General features: G+C 36.2%; 1 protein-coding gene across 5 annotated transcripts in view; it reads right to left on the bottom strand.

Moving 5' to 3' along the window:
- Positions 1-22,175, bottom strand: part of vwde (von Willebrand factor D and EGF domains) — a 70,319-nt gene that overhangs the window by 42,012 nt on the left and 6,132 nt on the right. For all 5 annotated transcript variants that reach the window (XR_012390933.1, XM_073923832.1, XM_073923831.1 and 2 more), the window contains exons 3-16: positions 21,608-21,839; positions 20,192-20,257; positions 16,938-17,170; positions 16,769-16,858; positions 16,562-16,691; positions 13,736-13,950; positions 10,732-10,805; positions 10,355-10,631; positions 7,426-7,622; positions 5,172-5,626; positions 3,037-3,384; positions 1,903-2,039; positions 1,456-1,593; positions 172-276 (exon numbers count right to left, since the gene is read on the bottom strand). Coding sequence is in view for 4 of the 5 variants with exons in the window: in XM_073923832.1 (XP_073779933.1) it covers positions 172-276; positions 1,456-1,593; positions 1,903-2,039; positions 3,037-3,384; positions 5,172-5,626; positions 7,426-7,622; positions 10,355-10,631; positions 10,732-10,805; positions 13,736-13,950; positions 16,562-16,691; positions 16,769-16,858; positions 16,938-17,170; positions 20,192-20,257; positions 21,608-21,839 (2,697 nt within the window). In the remaining variant the exon portion in view is untranslated. The remainder of the gene's footprint in view (positions 1-171; positions 277-1,455; positions 1,594-1,902; positions 2,040-3,036; positions 3,385-5,171; positions 5,627-7,425; positions 7,623-10,354; positions 10,632-10,731; positions 10,806-13,735; positions 13,951-16,561; positions 16,692-16,768; positions 16,859-16,937; positions 17,171-20,191; positions 20,258-21,607; positions 21,840-22,175) is intronic.

Below are 22,175 nucleotides of genomic sequence, written 5' to 3' on the forward strand. Positions count from 1 at the left end.
CTGTATATACTGCAGTGTTTCTTAACCATGTTCCTGGAGGAACACCAGCACTGCATGTTTTGGCTGTCTCCTTTGTCTGTCACACCCATTAAATACTTTTACTATAGTAGCCTGTTAAAAGTATAAAGGGTTAGTATAAAACAAAACAAACTGATAATTATTAGCACAGACCTTTAGTGTGCAGATAACCGTGGAGCTGACTGTGCAAATCTGACATGTCCCATCAAAAAGAGTCAAAATCTTTGCATTGCTGAAGCTGTGTCCATCATTAGACACCTAGAAGGCAGATAAACAAACAAATTAATGCTATTTTCAGTCCGTTTTAAGGGACAATGAGTTGAATTATTTGTTCATTTATAAAGTATATTTGTCACGATCACCAGTGATGTAACAGTTGCAGATCACTGCAGAACTACAAATCTGCCACTGATATGAACTACAAATCCTATCATGCACATCACACACTAGTTCCAGTTCTCTCCCTGATTGCACACACACAACTGGAAGCTCATCATAGACTGATTACATGGACATGATTACATGTGTGTGATTACACACACATTGCTGAGTCTTGTTTACCTGTAACTTTATAAAGTGTTTCCTAGTCCAGTCTTGCCGTGTTTCCTGACCCTTGTTTTGTTTATTGTTTATCCTGTATGCCGCTTGCATTGATCTCCTTGCCTGTGACCACAACGACTCTATGGAATACCCTCATGATACAGTTTTGTTTTCTGTTTGAACATTTGCCTGCCTGACTAAGCTGTAAATAAACTGCGTTTGGACCCTTAACCCGACCAATTGTTACAGTATTAGGACTGAGTATTTTGTATAGTATAGTTTTAGTAGTTGCATGTGCACTGGTGTAGAATGTTTTGAAACAAACTTGATTTGAAAAATGAATTGTGGTTAATGATTTGATTAAAAGCCAGTCATAAGGGACAGTTTTTGAAATTGAATATAAGACTGCATTGTCTTCGTTGAATAAATAATTCCATAAAACTGCTATTAAAGATACAAATGGTAAATTTCTTATGCCTGAATGCTTTTACGGACCTCTTAGTGTCCGTAAAAAAACACAAGCAAATGATAAATTATAATTCAGACTCAACATTGCAGATCCTGTGATGTAACTATTGCGAATGATCACATTGCAATATTGATGCTGAATATATATATATTGTGCAACCCTAAATCAAATTTTACATTTTGATATAATTATGGTGGTAAAATTTACAAAATGTATACATGGAACATGATATTTTACTTAATATTCAAAAGAATTTTGGTACCATGTAAGAGAAAAATCAATCATTTTGACTGATTGTAGTACATGTGATGATGAAATCTACCTATTCAACATGGTTTTAAAGTCTAAGGTCACATATGTCAGAGAGATATTAGATTTCTTGGTTTTAAATAACAGTTTAGAGCTCAGTCGTAAACAAAAGAAATCACCTTGATTTGCCAGCGTAGGACTGGTTGGTGTGCGGTGGTGGAGGGATCTGCAGGGATCTGGCACTCTAATGCTGATGAACTCTGGAAAGAGGCTGGCACCAGTCGGGCATCATCCAAAGACCATTCGCTATCTACTATCTATGCATACAGAACAAATACATTTACATTTACTCATTTAGCAGATGCTTCTATGAGTAAGTGACCTACTGTACAAATGAAATAAAGATAATTAAGCAACAACACTCTACGCAGACGCTGTAACACATCTTGGCTAGTTCAACATTGTGTCATTTTTGTCTTGATACAGATGAAAAACAAACATATATAAAGAAGAGTGGAAAGTTTAAATGTTGACAAAACTGATGTTCTCAGTTGTATATTAAAACATTATAATCATTTATTTTCATCCCAGATTCAGTGCCTAAGTGGGAATGTGCTGTTTGTCACCTTTTCCTTCACAACTTCACACTTGAGCTTGTAGGACTTTTTAAATCCTTGACCAAAAACTTTAACAGATGAACAGACTCCATACTGGACATCACAAAGTCCTCCATTCTCCAGTTCGGTAATCTCTGGAGTCTCATCTAAATCGGAAAAACAGATTAACTTGACAAATAGTAATGAAAATGAATTTTCCATTTACTCATTTTAATCATGCAAAAAATAATTTTTTACTGCTATCAGTTTTACTCTATAGAATTCGACGTACAAAATTATTTTTTCAAAAAAAAATTTCATAAATGTCATAACTTATACAAATGTATTAAGAGAAGTGTGTGTGTGTGTGTATAAAGTTAGAATTATTAACTTTTTCTTCTTTTTTAAATATGTCCCAAATTATGTTTAATAGATAAAGGAAATTTTTACACTATGTCTGATAATTATTTTTTCTTTTGGAGAAAGTCTTATTTGTTTTATTTAGGCTAGAATAAAAGCAGATTTTAAATTTTTTTAAATCCATTTTAAGGTTAATATTATTCATAATATTATTCATTAATCAAGATTCATATTTTTTCGATGGTCTACAGAACAAACCATCATTATATAGTAACTTGCCTAATTACCCTAACCTGCCTAGTTAACCTAATTAACATAGTTAAGCCTTGTAATGTCACTTTAAGCTTAAAAATAGTCTTGAAAGATATCTAGTACAATATTATTTACTGACATCATGGCAAAGACAAAATAAATCAGTTATTAGAAATTAGTTACTAAACCTATTATGTTAAGAAATGTGTTAAAATAACAATACGATACATAAAAACACACAAAACAAATCTATTGTCAACTAAAATGAAATAATTTAAATAAATTTAATAATCAAAATAAATAAAAGATAAACTGATTTAAAAATATAAACAAAACAATAAATAATTAATTAATAATAAATATAAAAATGCATTAATTAAGAGCTGACAAGACACAGTACATTTCCACAATCTGAAATATTTTGTCTTTTTGATTTCTTTTCTTCGTCTTCATTTTCAAGCATGAAATTGTCAAACAGAATTGTCTCATATGAAGTGACTAAAAATATACTGTTAAAAACACTTATATACAGACACACACACATACACTCACCGGATATTTGGCTGCAATCAAAGGATCCAAACCCAGGGAAGCACGAGCATCCCCAATCTGTGCACTGTCCATTCCCACTACACAGGCTGGGACACTTCAGTGAAACCAGAACATCCCTGTTCTCCTTCCTCCACTTGACCTCCTCTAGCAGCCTCCTCTCACATTCATTCTCCAGCAACGCTACAGTGGCTCCAACCCAGGCCTGGTCGTCTTTAAGCTGCAGGTCGACCACACACATCTCCACCGCCGGCTCAATCACCTTACCTAGCAGACTCCAGCAACCAGAACCAACCGTGGAGTTCCTCAAAGTGCTCTCGCAGAGCCTCCGAGCCTCACGTTCAGTCAGACCTTGTAAGTAATAAGTAGGTAAAGTTTATTTATAAAGCACATTTAACTCAACCAATACAACACATTTTAAACATAGAACTAAAATAACAACAATACAACAAAAGAGGAATAGCTTTTCTTACTTAAGAGTTTTTGTCTTGACTCTAAACCAAATATCAAATAATTCTTAAAATAATTTTCTAGACAAGTAAAAAAAATTAGCTTTTTTCAGAAATAAGTCAAAATTATCAAGTTTTTCCTTAAAAAAGCAAAACAATCTGCCAATGGGGTAAGCAAAATAATATTGTTTCTGCTTTAAAATAAGATTTATTTTGCTTACCCCATTGGTAGATTATTTTGCTGTTTATTAAGGGGACCTATTATGCAACAATCCCTTTTCAATCCAACACATAGTGAGGCAACATTCTGTAAATATATAACCAGCTTCTAATGGTAAAAATGTTTTATTTAGATTTTTTTATTATTATTCATCTTCATAAAAAAATCTTCAGAAACACTTTGATTGACATTGTCCCTATGTACATATCATTAGAGGGGGAAAGGCCCACCCATTAGTGATGATCTCTCCCTCATTTGCACAGGACCTTTTTTTTATATGCTACTATGCTGACATATAGGCATTTGTAGCTTCGCCCTCTTTTTTAAAAAGGCCTGGGAGCACAATCTTATTTGAATTTAAAGTGACAGTAACCAAAATGGCACAATTAGAATCAAAGCATAAAAGGGTCAGTTTCAAAGAGTTCTCAAACATTATTTCTGGAGTATTTTGAGATGAAACTTTGAGCACATACACACTCTAGGGACATCAGAGATGTATTTTGATTCTTGTAAAAAGGGCACAGTAGATTCCCTTTAGGGAAAATCTCACTTAATTTTGACATTAACACTGAAAAAAAGAGAATATTTTTACTTGGCTAGAAAATGCTACTTGGTTTAATAATTTTTAGATATTTAGACTAGAACCCAGACAAAAGCTCTAAATAAGAAAAGCCTTTTCTATGGTTAAGAATTAAAAAAATGTCTTAAAGGCATAGTTCACACAAAAATAACAATTATGCCATCATTTACTCACCCTTTACTTGTTAAAAACATGTTTGAGTTTCTTTCCTCTGTTAAACATGGACGTAGTTAGTATGAAGAAAGCTAAAAACCTGTAACTGTTGACTTCCATAGCATTTGTTTTTCCTACTATGGAAGTTCTTTAAAATACCTTCTTTTGTTTTTAACAGAATAAAGAAACATAAAGGTTTAAAACCACTTGAGGGTGAGTAAATATTGCATACATTTTCATTTTTGGGTCAATTATTAGCCCTTTATGTCCAAATGAATAAGTTCAGAAAGATAAGAAAGGTGCTTGCTCATTTATATCTTTGTGAAGCTTCACAAACTAATTTTGAGTGGAGCATGTGAAATGACTGGTCATATAAGCTAATCAGATCATTCCAAACTTACTATAAATAGCCCAACTAGCATTAATCCCTCATCTTCATTTTTTGAAGAATCCCCCCATCCACATCATCTCCTCCTTTACCAGGGGGAGCTCTCGAAAACTTCCTGATCTTGTACCCCCTCACATGCTTATTGACCAGGCGGGAGCCCTGGGCTTAATTATCTCAGAGCTCAGGGTTCTCTCCTCTGACAGCATGCCAAACCTGCTATTAATATCAAACATTATCTAAGTGTGAATTCTTAAAAAAACTATGAGTAAAATCTTGAACGTAATTCCAAAATCGACTGGAAGCCAACCAGGTGATGCTAAAATTTTTGAAGCATGAGCAGGTTTGCACCTGATTCAGTAGGCCAGGAAAACACCAGCGCATCAGGAGAAACCCACAAAGAATGGTCTTCTGGGAAATTATATGCAGACTCCTGGAGGTTTGGAGAAGATCTAGAGTGGAATTGGCGGCTCTGGCGTTTCTGACGTTTTTGAGATCTGTTTGGGTTTACGACACGTCTTTGATTGTGGGGTCTTTGGGGATTTGTGATGCGTCTGTGGATTTGGTATCTGCTTCCCTGGGATGGACGGTGTTGGACAGGCCTGCTGTGAGTGGTTCTGATGTATTGGGATGTGACGTCCATTGCAGGGATGATGGAGGAATAGCGGCTGAGGGTGGATAATGAACACTTTGAGGAAGAGTCGGATGATTGGTGTTTCTCTTGCTGACATTGGCAGTAATTATGCAGACTGGAGTTGCTTGCATTGATCGGGATTTTGTCAAACAAGCTTGTTCTGGGGGCCAACCTGCATTTAGGGAGGAATGATAATTAATATTAAAAGGAAAGTTTGGATAAAAAAAATAATAATTCTTGAAAAGAATGCAAAGTGTATTTTATTATAAAGTTTATTAATCAGTAAATTGGGATTATTTGTGAAAGATCATGTGACACTATTAATTTAGCTTAGCTGTCAAACCACAAGTTACTTTTTTAAAAGATTAAAATAGTAAATAAATAGTAAAAATGCTTCAGTATATGAGAGATTTTGTCGGCGCAAACAGCCTAGTGGTTAAGTGCGCTGACATATAGCACCATGGTGCTCACGGTGACCTGAAGTCGATTCCCGGCGTGAGGTCCTTTGCCAACCCTTCCCCTCTCTCTGCTCCCAATACTTTCCTGTCTGTAACCTCCACTATCCACCAAATTAAAGGTGAAAAACCTCTAAAATATAATTATAAAAAAAGAGTATATATAGAGAATATAAGAGATTTGATTTATTTTTAAGCAGAAAAAGCATCATTGATGAGCTTAAAAGATTTATCAAAAACATAAAAAATGACAATAATAATTAAAATGCAAACTGATAACTTTAGGAGTACAGAATATAAAGAATAAAATTACATTTTTAATATTTTAATTTGCCAAAAATATATTTGAATAAAAATTATATTGTGAACTATAAATTCTCATGAGGCATTGAAAACTATTGATAAAATCTTTTGTTACACAAATTATTATGAACCATCAAAACCACAGCATCACGATTATTTCTATACACCATTATTTTTACTCTCAAAAAAAGATTTTTGCTGTTCATTCAAAATACTTATTTAAAAGGAGTTGAATTAACAAAATTCTTGAGGTATTTTGGGGACAACTTAATTGTTTTCATGTTCAATCCACAAAAAAAAAATTAAGTTAACTTAATCGATTTGTGGTGGGGGCGATGCAGTGGTGCAGTAGATAGTGCTGTCGCCTCACAGCAAGAAGGTCGTTGGTTCGAGCCATGGCTAAGTCAGTTGGTGTTTCTTCATGTAGTTAGCATGTTCTCCCTACATTTTCATTGGCTTCGGTTTCCCCCAAAAGTCCAAAGACATGCGGGACAGGTGAATTGGGTAAATTGTCTGTAGTGTATGAGTGTAAATGAGTGTGGCGACCCCAGATTAATAAAGGGACTAAGCCGAAAAGAAAGTGAATGAATGATTTGTGTTGGGATAACATGAAGGAATTGTGTGGAACCCAGCATTTGTGTTATTGATGTGTATATTGATGCATTCCTATAATCATCCTATAATCATCTATCTCTACAAATATTTATCATAATTCTAGTACTAGGTATTAAATACCCAGCAGGCACAGAACGTCAATGGACATCTAATACCAGCGTCATCTGCCTGTAATATTTGGTTAAAATCCAACATTATTTTAACATCATGATATGACATCCATACAACGTCAAAGTCTAACGTCAGCAGATGTTTATCTTTGGTCAATTTTATGTTGTGTAATTACATAACTAAAATTCAATGTCACTTTAATGTCATAATGCGACAATGTAAAAAGCTAACATTAGCTGTTGATCTTTAGGTGATTTTATGTTGTGTCATGAACTAGCTACAATTCATTTTGACGTTGAAGTCTGACCTCAAAGTGACATTGAGTTCTGACGTCAACCTGATTAATCGCAAACAACAACGCCAAAAAACAATTAAAAGTTACAACGTCAATTTTAGGTCTGTGTGACGTCCGGTGCCTGCTGGGTATGATCAATATTCCTGATGTTAAACCCTGAACATAACCCTAATTTGACAGGGTGAGTCTCACCTCCATGCATTGATAAAAGATCTACTGTCCTCCACAGTCTCTCCACCTTTTGTATGGTAGTCATTCATCGACTGTCCATCAAAGGTCCCGCACAGGCCTTCGGTGTGTCCTTTATCAGAGCCCGGAGCCCGTACAGTCACACTAATTCCCCAGTCAGCCACATCAGCACGCACAAAAGCCCCAGACAAGAACGTAACCTGGACAGATAAAGGACTGTGAAAACAGAATCTCGCTGCCTTAAATATGTTAGTTGAAACAAAAAAAAAATTTTCTAGTCATCTCAACTTACATCAATCAATCACACTGACAAAAAATATTAAGTTAAACTTTGTATAACTTAAAAAATTTACTTGAAACCTGATTAACTTATTAAAATAAAAATACTTGACTTTTTGTGATTACATTTCTTACAGGGCACTGTAGGTGCAGTGTAGATACTGTGTACGCTGTAGTTATTATGCTTTCTCAAACTTTAAGAGGTAGTTCACCAAAAAATGACAAATCCTCGAATTCTGCTAAACACAAAGGAAGATATGACTGAAAAAACAGCCATTGACTTTCATAGTATTTTTTTGTTCCTACTATGGATCTCAATGGTTGCTTTTATCAATCATTCTTCAGAATGTCTTCTTTTGTGCTGAGCAGATTTGGGTGAACTGTCCTTTTAAGATTAAAGCCAAGACACTAGAGTAAAAAGTAGGAGGTAATCTGTAGTTTACACCATACTTCTCCAGTTGACTGATTACATAACGAATGACAAACATCTTTTGTATTACAAGTTTTGTTTTTGTTATGTTTAAATATGCAAGTACAGGTATTATTGATTTAAATATGCACTAATTTGCATACATTTTCGAGCATTAAATTCAGAAAATTTGATGAAATCAAATTCAAAATTTATGTTTCAAGTTTTTGGATGTTTTGTGAAAAGTGAAAAGTTTTTGGGATTTTGGGAATCTGTTTATAGCTCCATAACTCAAAAAGTAACGCGAACAGCCAGAAAAAAACAAATTTGTATAATAAAATATATAAAATTTAATTAATTAAATACATTCATTCATTCCATTCATTTTCTTTTTGGCTTAGTCCCTTTATAAATCTGGGATCGCCAAAGTGGAATGAACCATCAACTTATCCAGCATATGTTTTACACAGCGAATGTCCTTCTAGCAGCAACCCACCACTGGGAAACATCCATACACTCATTCACTACGAACAATTTTAGCTTACCCAATTCACCTATACCAGATGTTTTGGAACACCCGGAGGAAACTCACACAAACACGGGGAGAGCATACATACTCCACACAGAAATGCCAACTGACCCAGCCGGGGCTCAATCCAACGACCTTCTTGCTGTGAGTTGAATGTGCTACCCACTGCGCCACCATGCTGCCATTAATTAAATAATTAATTAATAATATGGCAAATTACATATTAACAAATCAGATTCAGATTATAGATATGAATAAAATTATAGCTTTGTAAAGCTGCGGAAATAGAGATTTTCAGCTCAGTGACAGAAAAATAACTATTTTGGGAAAACTGTGATTAAAAACATGTATAATCATTGAAATCTACATGCACAAATTGATAAGGTGCAATAAAGGAAACAAATAAAAGCATTCATTGGATGTTTTCTTTACATTACAATAAAAAGATTAAAAGTTTCAAATGCGTGCATGAACACATTGTTTTTGCCTGTAGTGTCAGGCTTTAAAGGGGCAGTTTACCCCAAAAATGTTAATTTATTTACTATTTACCCACCCTCAAGTGATTTCAAACTTTAGGAGTTTCTTCCATCTGTTGAACACAAAAGAAGATATTTTGAAGAATGCTGATAACCACTGACCTCCATAGATGAAAAACGAACATTAGGGAAGTTAATAGTTTCTATTCTATTCTATTCAGCTTTATTTGTATAGCGCTTTTACAATGTAGATTGTGTCAAAGCAGCTTCACATAAATGGTCATAGTAACTGGAACAGTGTTGTTCAGTTTTTAGTGTTTAAGTTCAGTTCAGTTCAGTTTAGCTCAGTTCAGTGTGATTTAATCATTACTGAGAGTTCAAACACTGAAGAGCAAATTCATCGATGCGTAGCTCAACCAATCCTGAACCATGCGAGGCAGTGGCGACAGCGGAGAGGGAAAAAAAACTTCACCTGATGGGAGTGAAGAAAAAAAACCTTGAGAGAACCAGACTCAGTTGGGCACGACCATTTTAATTTCTCCGCTGGCCAAAAGTCTTGTGCAGAGCTTCAGTCACCGCGGTGGAGGCTGGAAGATGGCCTCAGCGAAGACTCGTCTGTCCCTGGAGCGTCGCTGGAATCAGACACATGTTCTCCACTCCCAGGTTTCCAGGTTTTTTTTTCCAAAATATCTTCTCTTGTGTTCAAAAGATGAAAGAAAGTCAAACAGGGTTTTTTTGTAAGGAGTTTTGGGTGAGGCAACGCAGTGGCGCAGTAGGTAGTGCTGTTGCCTCACAGCAAGAAGGTCGCTGGTTCGAGCCTCGGCTGGGTCAGTTGGCGTTTTTTGCGTGGGTTTCCTCCAATTGCTCCGTTTTCCCCACAGTCCAAAGACATGTTGTATAGGTGAATTGGGTAGGCTAAATTGTCAGTAGTGTATAAGTGTGTGTCTGTTTCCCAGAGATGGGTTGCGGCTGGAAGGGCATCCGCTGCGTAAAAACGTGCTGGATAAATTGGCAGTTCATTCCGGTGTGGCGACCCCGGATTAATAAAGGGACTAAGTCAAAAAGGGAATGAATGATTGAGTTTTGGGTAAACTATCCCTTTGGGTGAGACACAACAGGCCAAAACACATTTTCATGCAGCTTTCAATGCGCAGATTTGCTAATTTTTGGCTTTTTTTCAGTGTAATGTATAAGGAAGATAAGATTTATGTATTCGTGCCAGATCAAACATGCACTCACAGTGACTTTGCGGCCCTGGTAGGACTCAAAGACACGGATGCCACTTTTTTCCATGTCTCCGTTCTTCACAGAGAGCCGTGGTTTCGTTTCTCCTGCCAGTCCATTACACATGTCATATGTGATGACGTGCGGTCCGTCTCTGACAGCGAAGCCACAGACACATGAGGTGGGATGAGCAGTCCTGCCGGCACATTCCCACTGTCGAACATGCACCTCAAATGGCCGACCGGTGCTCCAGTACAACACAAATGTACCGATCTGATAGTTATCATACCTCCTGCCAACAAACACACAATCATAATTGATGTACATTTGCATTGAAAAGTATGCATTTAAATACGTTAAATGTACATTTTTGAGAATGGCAGAGCTTCTACCTGCCGTCAAATGTAATGATATGAGGATCCGTAAAAGTGTAACAGTGAGCAGATGGGACATCCTGCACAAGAATCTGAGGAAAAGCAATTTATTTTTTAAAAACAGTTATATTGATAGATTGTGTACTGGCAGTAAGTATTTTTTACATAAAGAGGGATTCATATTTTAGGTTTGAGTAAGTGAGTAAGCATGTCTCAAATCAGAAAAGAGAAAGTTTTATTCTCAATATACAAATTATTTTTAGATGAAAAAAGGTAAAAGGGGTCAATCTCACAGAGATACAGTTGAAGACAAAACTATTAGTCCTCCTGTGAAATTTGAATTCTTTTGCAACACATTTTTCAACAATAGTTTTAGTAACTAATTTTTAACCACTAACTTCTTTAGTCTTTGCTATGATGACAGTACATACAATTTTATAAATTATTTTTCAAGACACATTGGACAACAGTGGTTTGTTCTGTAGCCCATGGAGAAATATAATAACTTCTTATGGGGGCTAAAAACAATGACCTTAGCAGGTTCACATTTTTTATTCCAGGCAAACTTAAAGAAATAAAACTTTTTTTAATAAATTATTGAATAAAAAGTGCTGTAAAATACAAAAAAACATAATAATAGTTTTGTCTCAAACTGTTTCCTTCAAAATCATTGCTGCGTCCCAATTCACATACTTATACTACACCCTAAAAGTATGTACTTTTTTGTAAAAAAAAAGCAGTAATAATAATAATAATACTAACAATACTAATAATAAATAATACAACAAAGAGCTTACAAAACAGTAAAAAGCAATAAAGCACAAAAAAACAATAAAGAATATAGTAAAAAACACAAGTTCATACCACAAAATTATATACTTCTGAGTGTGTAACAGAAGAGTATGCAAGCTTTGGGACACACAACTTCCTCTTTAACAGATCGTTATGTTGCTTAGTTATGTCACCTGTCAATCATCTCGACATATTATCCGCATTACTTTCATATTCAATTACCTACATTATTGGAGAAGCAGCAGCAGGTTAATCTGCCATTTGCGAATCTTTTATACAGAGAAATCTGTTTAGCTCTTTGGGTAATTATGCATTCAAAAGTTAATGTTCAAGCATATGTTGATATAAGTTTACATTGTTGTTGGAGATGAAATATAACACGGAAAACACAATTTAAATATGTTCCAGTTGCCAATATATTGGAACAGCCATACAAGCAAATTTACTGAAGCCACTTTACTTGACGGTTAGTCCCGCATGTCCGCCATGTTTGTAGTTTATTTACACAATTTGCTCCGAGTTTGTAGTTCGAATCAAATTCATCTGCACTGTGCTGTGTATTGTGGGCAATATTATCGGTTAGAGCATAGGTCTCAAACTGAATTCCCGGAGGGCCGCAGCTCTGCACAATTTTGCTCCAACCCTAATCAAACACAGCTGATGCAACTAATCAAGGATTTCAAGACTACTAGAGACTATTAAGCAGGCGTGAGATGGAACTGGTTGGAGCTAAAGTACGCAGAGCTCCAGCCCTCAAAAAATTGACCATTGGGTTAGGGCCCTATCATACACCTTGCGCAATGTGGCGCAACGCAATTATTATTTGCTAGTTTCAGTTCGGCGCAAGAGTCGTTTTGACATTTTGCGCCAAGCTGTTTAAATAGCAGATGCATTTGCGCTCATATGTGCGCCCATAGGCGTTCTGGTCTAAAAAAGCAGGCGTGTTTTGGCGCGTTGCTGGCTATTTTGAGAAACTTTAATAGTCTGTTCCTTAGACCAGAACAATGCTGGTCTAAAGTCTGACGCAGAGCGCGCCTTGCTTACACACTGTTTAATACACACAAGACGTAGAGCAATACGCAAATAATTTTACATATGAAAAAGAATTATAATATTAAGGATATGTATAGGATATAATAAGGATGTATATAAGATATAAATATAAAGGATTAAAATATTACAAAATATATTATTTTCTAGCCTACATAAATTTAAAAACCACTGCCTTGAATCCTTCTTCATTTCGGGAGGCTTTTTCAGTTCATTCAATTTGCTTTTGTATAATGTTATTATTATTAGCAGTATTATTTATTATATCCATATTTATATTTGTTTTATTAAAAACAAGCTTAGATTTGCCCACCTGTCAGGTTTTAGACCATATGGGGCACAGCATGTGTTTTAGGATATTACTCAGTATTTTGAACACACTTCGTTATTATTGTTTAATTATTCGTTTGCTGGAAATTAGAACTGAATTTAGAAATAGTTTTGAAACAAATCTTTGCACTTAACAAACGAAATTAATTATTTATAGGCTAATAGATGTCTGTGTGTGTATAAGGTTTCCCTGTCCACGAGAGCAAAAGTGAATTATGAGATGCCTTATCTCTCATCCTCGCGCTGCAGATGCTCTGTTTAACTGTTTTCTTGCTAGTGAAATACTCAGTTTTTCCACTTACACTTACTTTACGTCCTGTAAATAGCAAATGCGCGTATGGCGCGACGCAACTGGTTCTTAAAGGGAATGGGAGATGAGACTCTGCTTGGTTTATTCTCAAAACACACCTATAACTCATTAAGAAAATAAGCTCAACCCTTTTAGACCATGTGCCATGGCGCAAAGCGGATTTTCCCGTCCTTAAAATAGCAAAAGTGGATTCTGACACGTCCTGAATGCTTTTGCGCCCTGCGCTTTCCGCATGGACCGTCATAATAGAGCCCGTAGAGTATGAACACTTCTACACTTAGAATTTTTACTGGAAATAGTAAACCCTCCGGGAACCTTTGGCATACTCTTTTTAACATACTATGGTGTTGGACATACTAATTACATTTCGAATACTATTTTGGATGGATAGTATGTGAATTGTTACGCAGCATGTGTATGCTTGCTTGCATACAACATATGACCATGCATGTATACTGTATAACCACATCTATATTCTATATTCAACTATATATAACTGTATATGCTTAACTGTTGTCTTTTCAATCTATGCTGGCCCACCTGCACACTTTGAGGAGTGTATCCATTCCACAGGAAGTTGGTGCTGATTATGGGTTTAATGTGTATTTCAGTGCTTCTGTTTCCATCCCTCCATATATCCGTCACTGCGCTGTAGAGGACAGATGCTCGACTACACACACCTTCATTACATGGGATTTGAGAAAGCTCGACTTCACAGGAGGACAGGACTAAATCAACACCCAGCTCCTTCTCACCTGCCAGTGGAGATGAATCAGATGGACAATATAACCTTGAATAGCTGTAACTTTTTAAATTGAACATACGCATTATAAACTGCATATTTAAGCACTTACAGTTGAAGTCTGAATTATTAGCCCTCCTGTATATTTTTCCCCAATTTGAGTTTAATGGAGAGACGATTTGTTCAACACATTTAAAATTAAAACATAACAGTTTTAATAAGTCATTTTTAATAACTGATTTCTTTTGTCTTTGTCATGATGGCAGTACATCATTTTTACTGCATATTTTTCGAAATACTAATATTCAGCTCAAAGTGCAATTTAAAAGCTTAATTAGATATATTAGGCAAATCATTGTATAAAGAAGGTTTCATCTGTAGACAATTGAAAAAAATATATTGCTTAAGAGGGCTAATAATATTGACTAATTTATTAATTAATTTTGATCACATGATCAAAAACAGATTCAGGACAGGAAAAACCACACAAAACAATAAACAAAGCAAAGGTCAGAACCCCGGCTAGGCAATACAAGTAAGGATGGCTGATGTGAAACTGACGTTTCGACACAGTTTCGAGATCCCGAAGCGCAAGTGTTGCGAAACACTGCACCAAAGCATGATCCGAAACACCAAGGTCACGTGACTATGGTGATTTGAAACACGCAGGTCACGTGACTAAAGTGATTCGAAACATCGATCATTTTAGAAGCGTTTCGAGACCTGGCGAATGTGCGATTGACTAACAGAGTCGGAAACAGCCTCTATCTCATGTAGCCTAGTGAACCACACATGTACACCGAGTAACTATGCTGCAAATGTACAAAGTTCGAATCCCGACTTGTACAAATACTCAGAAATTATGACTATGTTTTTTAATATTGTTACTTTTTTATGACCAAACAAGACATATTTATTCACAAAGTGTTCAATCGGATGACAGACCAATGTTAAAACACATTATAAGAAAAGAGCTAGGGATGAATGACTGACATGAAACTGACGTTTGGACACCTGAAGCAGAAGTGTTTCGAAACACTGCACTGAAGCATGATCCGAAACACCAAAGTTACGTGACTAAGGTGATTCAAATCACAAAAGTCGATTGACTAAAGTGTTTGAAAACACCTGGTCACGTGACTAAAGCGATTCAAAGCATCGATCATTTCAGAAGCGTTTCAAGACCTGGCAAGTCTCCATTTGATTGACAGGGCCAGATTAAACTTTCCCTCATATAGCTTAGTGGACTGTGTGTGTGTGTGTGCACAATGTTACTGTGCTGCAAATGGCTTCAGGGTTCGACTCCCGACTTGTACAAATACGGCAAAATTATGATTTTATGTATTTTAATGATTACTGTTACTGTTTTATGGTCTAGTTTAGATAGGATACAGCTGCTGATACGCCATCAATATAGCATCATTTTTGTAACACCACATAACAATAATTGATGTTTTTACAGTACTGTGACTGTTGGGTTGGGGTAGACGTTAATAAAATACAATAAATGAGAAATGTAATGAATAATATAAATAATTATCGTTACTTTCCGGCTGCAATCATGTCTGATCTAGCAACAACCCTATTCATGACCAAAACAAGACATATTTATTCACAAAGTGTTTATTCGGATGCCAGACTAATGTTAAAATAAAACACATTACAAGAACAGAGAATTTCAAACCTAACATCTATAGCTGCATGACCCTGGGTTCAAACCCATTTTCTCTGCATGCTAGTCAGGAACTCTCACTGCTTCACTAAATCACTTGAAACCTCAACACTACAACGTGGGGTTTATTACCTCAATTTGGTTAACTGTTTCTTTGCTGAAGCTGTTCCAGAGCAACACAAAAAAATACCACTAGATGTCACTGTAGAGACAGGTTTCGAAACGTTTCGAAGCTTTAACAGATTTGCTTCGACTGTTTTAATGTTTCATAAAGCTTCATTTTGTCCACCACTAGATACCACTTTGTTATGGTCACTTACAGCTTACACAACTCACCAAAGAGTGTGTGTGTGAACGTGGTGTCTTTATAGTAATCAGTCCATCATGAGCTTCCAGCTCTGTGTGTGAGTCAGGGAGAATCAGAAACTGGTGTGTGAATGCAAAGACTTGGGATTTGTAGTTCATTTCAGTGGCAGAATTGTAGTTTGGGTATTAGTGCATGTTTTCCAGCGATCTGCACAGGCTAGATTGCTAGTGATCATGACGGTAGGTTATATGTTCATATAGGTTTTTATTGTGCACTATAATATGTTGATGATGAAACTAATTTTATATCCTATAACTTGTTTTTATTTCACTTATCTACATTCAATTTAGATCTGCAATTAGCAATATTAACAAAAAACAAAATTGGCATTTAGTTTTTAAAATAACAACGCTTACACTATATTTATAATTTATACTTTAAGTTTTCTATTTTATCTGCTGGAAACAAATTAAGGCACACAACCCTGTGTGGCAGTTCTTACACCCATATACTTATTATATTATTACATATATTATCACCATAGCCGTTCTTTTTGTTATAGAATTCTGCTAGTTCTTGTGTTGATGTTATAAAATGTCTAATTTTCTTTATTTCAACATTATCATATTTAATTTTAAACTCTACCTTGACTACTTGTAGTAAGATGCAAAGGTAAAACACATCTCTCCAAGGAGCATGGTAAAGGCACAGTGCTCTCCACCGTCAGTTTATACTCTTTCCCATCTTCCGAAATAAAGACGGATTGTGGCTTCATCTGGAAAACATGCACACAAATTTTAAGTCTCATACCTTCTCATTGAAATATGTAACTGTATAAGAACTGAAACGTACCTGAATTCCTACATAAAACTCTTCACTCTCCAATGGAAGGCTTTGTATATCAGGAGACTCCAGAAAAAAGCTAATGCAACTGCAATGGACCTGAGACACATAGAAACCCAGGTTAAGAATCAAGGATGTGAAACTGAATCGATGTGAATTATAAATATAAAAAGGGTACTCTGTCTCCCAGTCGCAGGTTGATGCCATCCAGCTCAATGAAAGCGAAGGTTTCTATTGTAGTGTCTGTCCTGAGCTCTTCTCTGTTGCCCTCGGGAGAGAGTCGCCACCATGTCACAATATATCCCATAGAGCTGGTTGCATTACTGTCAGCAAACGTACACCTCAGGTACACACTGCTGCCCAAAAGCTCAGATACTATTAATGGTACTGCAGCAGATGGGGGCTGTGGATCTGAGGGATAAATGACAATTTATTTATTAATCCGGGGTCACCGTGGTGGAATGAACCGCCAACTTATCCAGCAAATGTTTTACGCAGCGAATTCCCTTCCAGCTGCAACCCATCACTGGGAAACATCCATACACTCTCAATCACACACATACACTACGGACAATTTAGTTGGTGGTTCATTCCACTGTGGTGACCCCAGATTAATAAAGCCGAAAAGAAAATGAATAAATGAATGAATACAGCTCTGACAAATTAACACCTCTTGAGGATTTATTAAGTATGGGATTTGAGTAAAATATGTATACTTTCTCATATAAAAACATTGTCATTTACAGCATTTTTGTCCAGAAAATTAGAATTGATTTCTTATCATTTCATACTTAGATAAAACATTGGTATAGTGTTGTCTAAAATATGTATAAACATCCATTGCTGCCTACTGATTTTGAGACTGACATGTATTTTTTTCACTTCAGAGCAAATTTTTTTTCGATTTATGAATAAAGTAGTTTAACAAATCTAAATTCTTTTTAGGTTTGTGTTTGCTGTATAACTGTAGCAAATTATAGAAGACCAGAATAATGCACATATATAAAACACAGAAGATTAAACATTATTACAGTTAATTTAGAGAATATATAGCACAAGCTATTTTGAGAGAAATAGAGAGGGATACAAATATTTTTATAATAGTTACTGTAACTTTTAGATTTGTACAGTATGTATCCATGTAATCTGCATCAGACAAAAAGGCAAAATGCCATTCTGTCTGAATCATAGAAATGTCTGGTGCTGCGTCAACTTAAAAACAACAAACCCAAAAGGAAAAAAGACCCAAGATCTAAATTTCAAACAAAACTCTTAATAATTTCTATTTCACTTAATCATATCTATTTATTTCTATTTCACTATCAATCAAAACATGCTTTATGTCTGCTGAAGGCCATACAGATAAAGTGAGTGTTTGGGAGGGCGCCATTTAAAAGAAAAGCAGGTGAAAGTCTCTGTTGAAGAGCACAAGGCCAGAAAAAGAACCGCTTGAGTTCGGCTGCCAAGGTAATGATCAATCACAGCAGAAACACAAAAACAACATAAACACTTTAACTTCTGCAAGATTCATTAGCAGAACAGAACACATGGAGGCAGGAACATTCCAGTTGATTGCTAAATTGTTTTGTTGCCTGTGAGACGAAGCGCTCTGGAGATTCAGATTTCAACTGTGCAGTAGTTCAGTAAAAGGGATTGTTCAACCAAAAGTGAAAATGTGCTGTTTACTTGCCATTCGAGATGTTTTTGACTTTTTACTTTGATAGAACCTTCCTTTTCCTTTGGCTTAGTCCATTATTAATCAGGGATCACTACAGTGGAATGAACCGCCAACTTATCCAGCATATATTTTGCACAGCGGATGCCCTTCCAGCTGCAACCCAGTACTGGGAAACATCTATACACACACTCATGCACACTCATACACTACGGACAATTTAATTAATTCAATTCACCTATAGCGCATGTCTTGGACTGTGGGGAAAGCCGGAACACCCGGAGAAAACCCACGCCAACACAGGGAGAACATGTAAATTCCACATAGAAATGCTAACTCTACCCAGCCGAAACTTGAACCAGTGACTCTCTTGCTGTGAGGCGACAGTGCTAACCACTGAGCCACCGTGTCGCCCTTTGATAGAACAGTAAGGAAGATTTTTATCTGAGACTGTGTTCACAGATTAAGCATAATTTAAAAACAAATTAAAATAGTATTCTAAAATAGAATTAGTATGTCACAAACCATAGTATGTTAAAAAGAGTATGCCAAAGGTTCCTGGATGGTTTACTATTTCCGATAATAGATTGGAAGTGTATTAGTGACCATACTCTAACCCAATGGTTACAAACTCAAATCCTGGAGGGCCGTAGCTCGGCACAGTTTTGCTTCAACCCTAATGCTGAGTTCAGACTGCAGGATTTTTAAAGTAGTCGCGTCACAGATGTTTTCACACTGCATGACTATCTGGGGTAGCGTTTTATCACTGCTGTGTTTACACTGCAAGATGGATTGGCGACAGGGTGTTTTTACACTGGATGACTTGACAATAAGAGAATTGCCGACAACTTTGTCTCGGTCCACAAACTACGTCTCACAACCAAACGCATGCAAGAAGTGACATGAAAACAACACGAGGTCGTAGTTTATCTTTTGTTAATAACTTCATGCAGAGAAAGTAGCCCTTAGTGGTGTAGAAAATGTACTTATTTTGCTCGCCTGGCCTTTGACGGGAATTTACAATTTCTCTCAAATGTTTTTCTTTTTCGACCTGGTTGTGGTATTGCTCACATGACATGTCAAACAGACACGGTTGCTACTGTCAAATTTCCACTAGTTTTTCCTCCATTTCTTCGGTCCAAATAGACCAAAAAGAAGCCCTTTTACCTTCTCCCCAACCTCCTGCAGGTATGCAAATACCCATACTAGTGGATGCTGCTCTCCCATTGGCTGTGGGTAATCACTGATGTTATTTTCAATCACAACACATTTCACACGGCATGATTTGAATCGCAGACAGCTCCAGATATTTAGCATGTCAAATACGGGTGTCTGTGACTCATCTGGGATTCTTCTTCGGCACTCGCCTCTTTGATAGTTCACACTGTGTGATTATTACTCACATGAATGAAAACTGATTTGCCTGTGATTTAAGGCATTTGTGATATTTGAAAACCTGTCAGCGAGTCACAATCCGGGGTAAAATCATGCAGTCTGGCATAATCAAACACAGCTGATCCAACTAATCAAGGTGTTCAAGACTACTAGATACTACTAAGTGGGTGTGCCTTAAGGGTGGTTGGAGCTAAACTGTGCAGAGCTGCGGCCCTCCAGAAATTGATTTTAAGACTATTGGTCTATCACATTAATATCGCAACCTCTGTTGGAAAAATGAGTTCAAAATGAATGCATTATATGTATCAATTACTTAATTTCTTTACATTATGCAAAATGCAGTTTTCTAATATTGGACTTACCACTGCAAGTTCCATCACTATTCCTTGGTTTGCCTTCACAGTCAGTTTGACTGGCATCTGATATCTCTGCAAAAGGAAATAAAAGATTAAGATAAGTCTATTTTGGAGTTCTCCATTACTTTTTTTAAATAACCATACACTTAAACATCTAAAGTCTAGTGTGCTCCAAAACAGTGACAAAATTCACATTTAAAAGATATAACACTGATAAAAACACGTAAAGCTTGCAGTTTGTCACTTCTGCCTAAATGGATCATTCGTTTTAGAAACCTCATACGTCACCTCATACTTCAGTTTCTCCTCAAATCTTGACCAATCAAATGCTATCTAGTATCTAACATGCTCCGCCCCCTTCAAGACATGTCTCATTTACTTTTTATTTGATGCGCTTGAGCTCAAACACTCTCAATGGCAGAGTAGTGGTAAAACAAAACGCTTTTGGCTGTTTTTTTTTAAAAAGGAGGAGTATTTACCACCCACTTCACAGGATCTTTAAGTTACTTCAACATATTTTAATAAGTTAATCAGGTTTCAACTAAAATTTTTAAGTTATAAAAAGTTCAACTTAATATTTTTATTCAGTTTAACTGATCAAACGGGGCGTCAGCATGAATGCTTCCCATTCACTTTGAATGGCAGATGTCAAGCATTGCCGAACTGAATTTTGGGTTTGTTTGCATGTTCATCTGCGTTTCTCCTTGAATAAGTTGGGAATTTCTCAACTTTTCAAGTGCCAACGGAGGCGTCAGCCAATCAGATCACTTCATGCAAATACCCAATCTCAGACAGTAGCCAATTGAGAACTTATTTCATTGGATGACACTGTTATGACGATTGCGTCAGCCACAACTTCAGACACGCCCTCTATCAAGTGTTGACACTGAAACCCAGTGTGAATCGGGCATAACTTGAGATGACTAGAAAAGTTCCTTTGATTCAACTAAAAACAATAGGGCAGCAAAACTTTTATTATAGCGTATTCCTATTTACTGCAAAGCTTGTCCTTTCTGTAGTTACATTGTGTACGAAGGATGACGAAAAAAGAAAGGCTGGTATGTTCTCGGTCAATATGCATCGGAATTATTCTGGTGTAATGATAATCGAAAAATGTTGCTGCCGTACCATGGATGCAGCAGGCGCAATGATATTATGCAGTGCATGAAAATCATATAACTTTTGTCAGTATAACCAATGAGACCACCTGGCTGCACAAAGAGTGTACCTTGCAACTATGGAGACTTTTATGAATTCAGAACTAGGCACTGCGTAAGATCGTTGCAGGTTTTATTTGTGATTTTAACAAGTGAAGATCATGTATTTCATATTTTACATCCTTTAGAACACATGATGCACAATAATCATACTTAAAAAGTGAATATCACAGTTTTCAATACTCAAAAGTGTACACTGACTTGCCTTCAGCACAATATCCCATGCATCCTTGTGTTGGTTGGAGCAAATACACATAGAAGTTCCCACAGTTGCGTACGATGACAGGCAAGCGAAAAAGGCAACAATCTTTACTGCCGCTTCCCAGAAACTGCCAGGTAGCACAGGCTGTCATCTGCTTCACCTCTAGAAAGCCTGGCAGAGACTCTCCATCAGACAGAGAAAGCCACACTGGGGCTTGTGTTCCACATTGATTCACCTGTAGGATTTACCGTTGTATAGAAACATTATGCTACTGTAAATTTCATTGTCCCTTTTGGGGCTATTTTTTTCCTTAAAGTAAACGTCATTTAAACCTTAAAATAAAGAAGCATTTTCTAGACAAGTTAAAATATTTTAAAAAATTTTAACTAAAATATAAAATATCTTGTTTTCAAAAATAACATGTGAAAATTAGTTTTTCCTTAAAACAAGCTAAATAATCTGATAATGTGATAAGTTTTAGTTTCAAAGCAAAACAGAATTATTTAGCTCATCCCATGCATGCGTTGGCAGATTATTTTACTTGTTTTAGGGAAAAAAATCTATTAATTTT

The sequence above is a fragment of the Danio rerio genome, chromosome 15, assembly GCF_049306965.1.
Source record: "Danio rerio strain Tuebingen ecotype United States chromosome 15, GRCz12tu, whole genome shotgun sequence".
Lineage (NCBI taxonomy): Eukaryota > Metazoa > Chordata > Actinopteri > Cypriniformes > Danionidae > Danio > Danio rerio.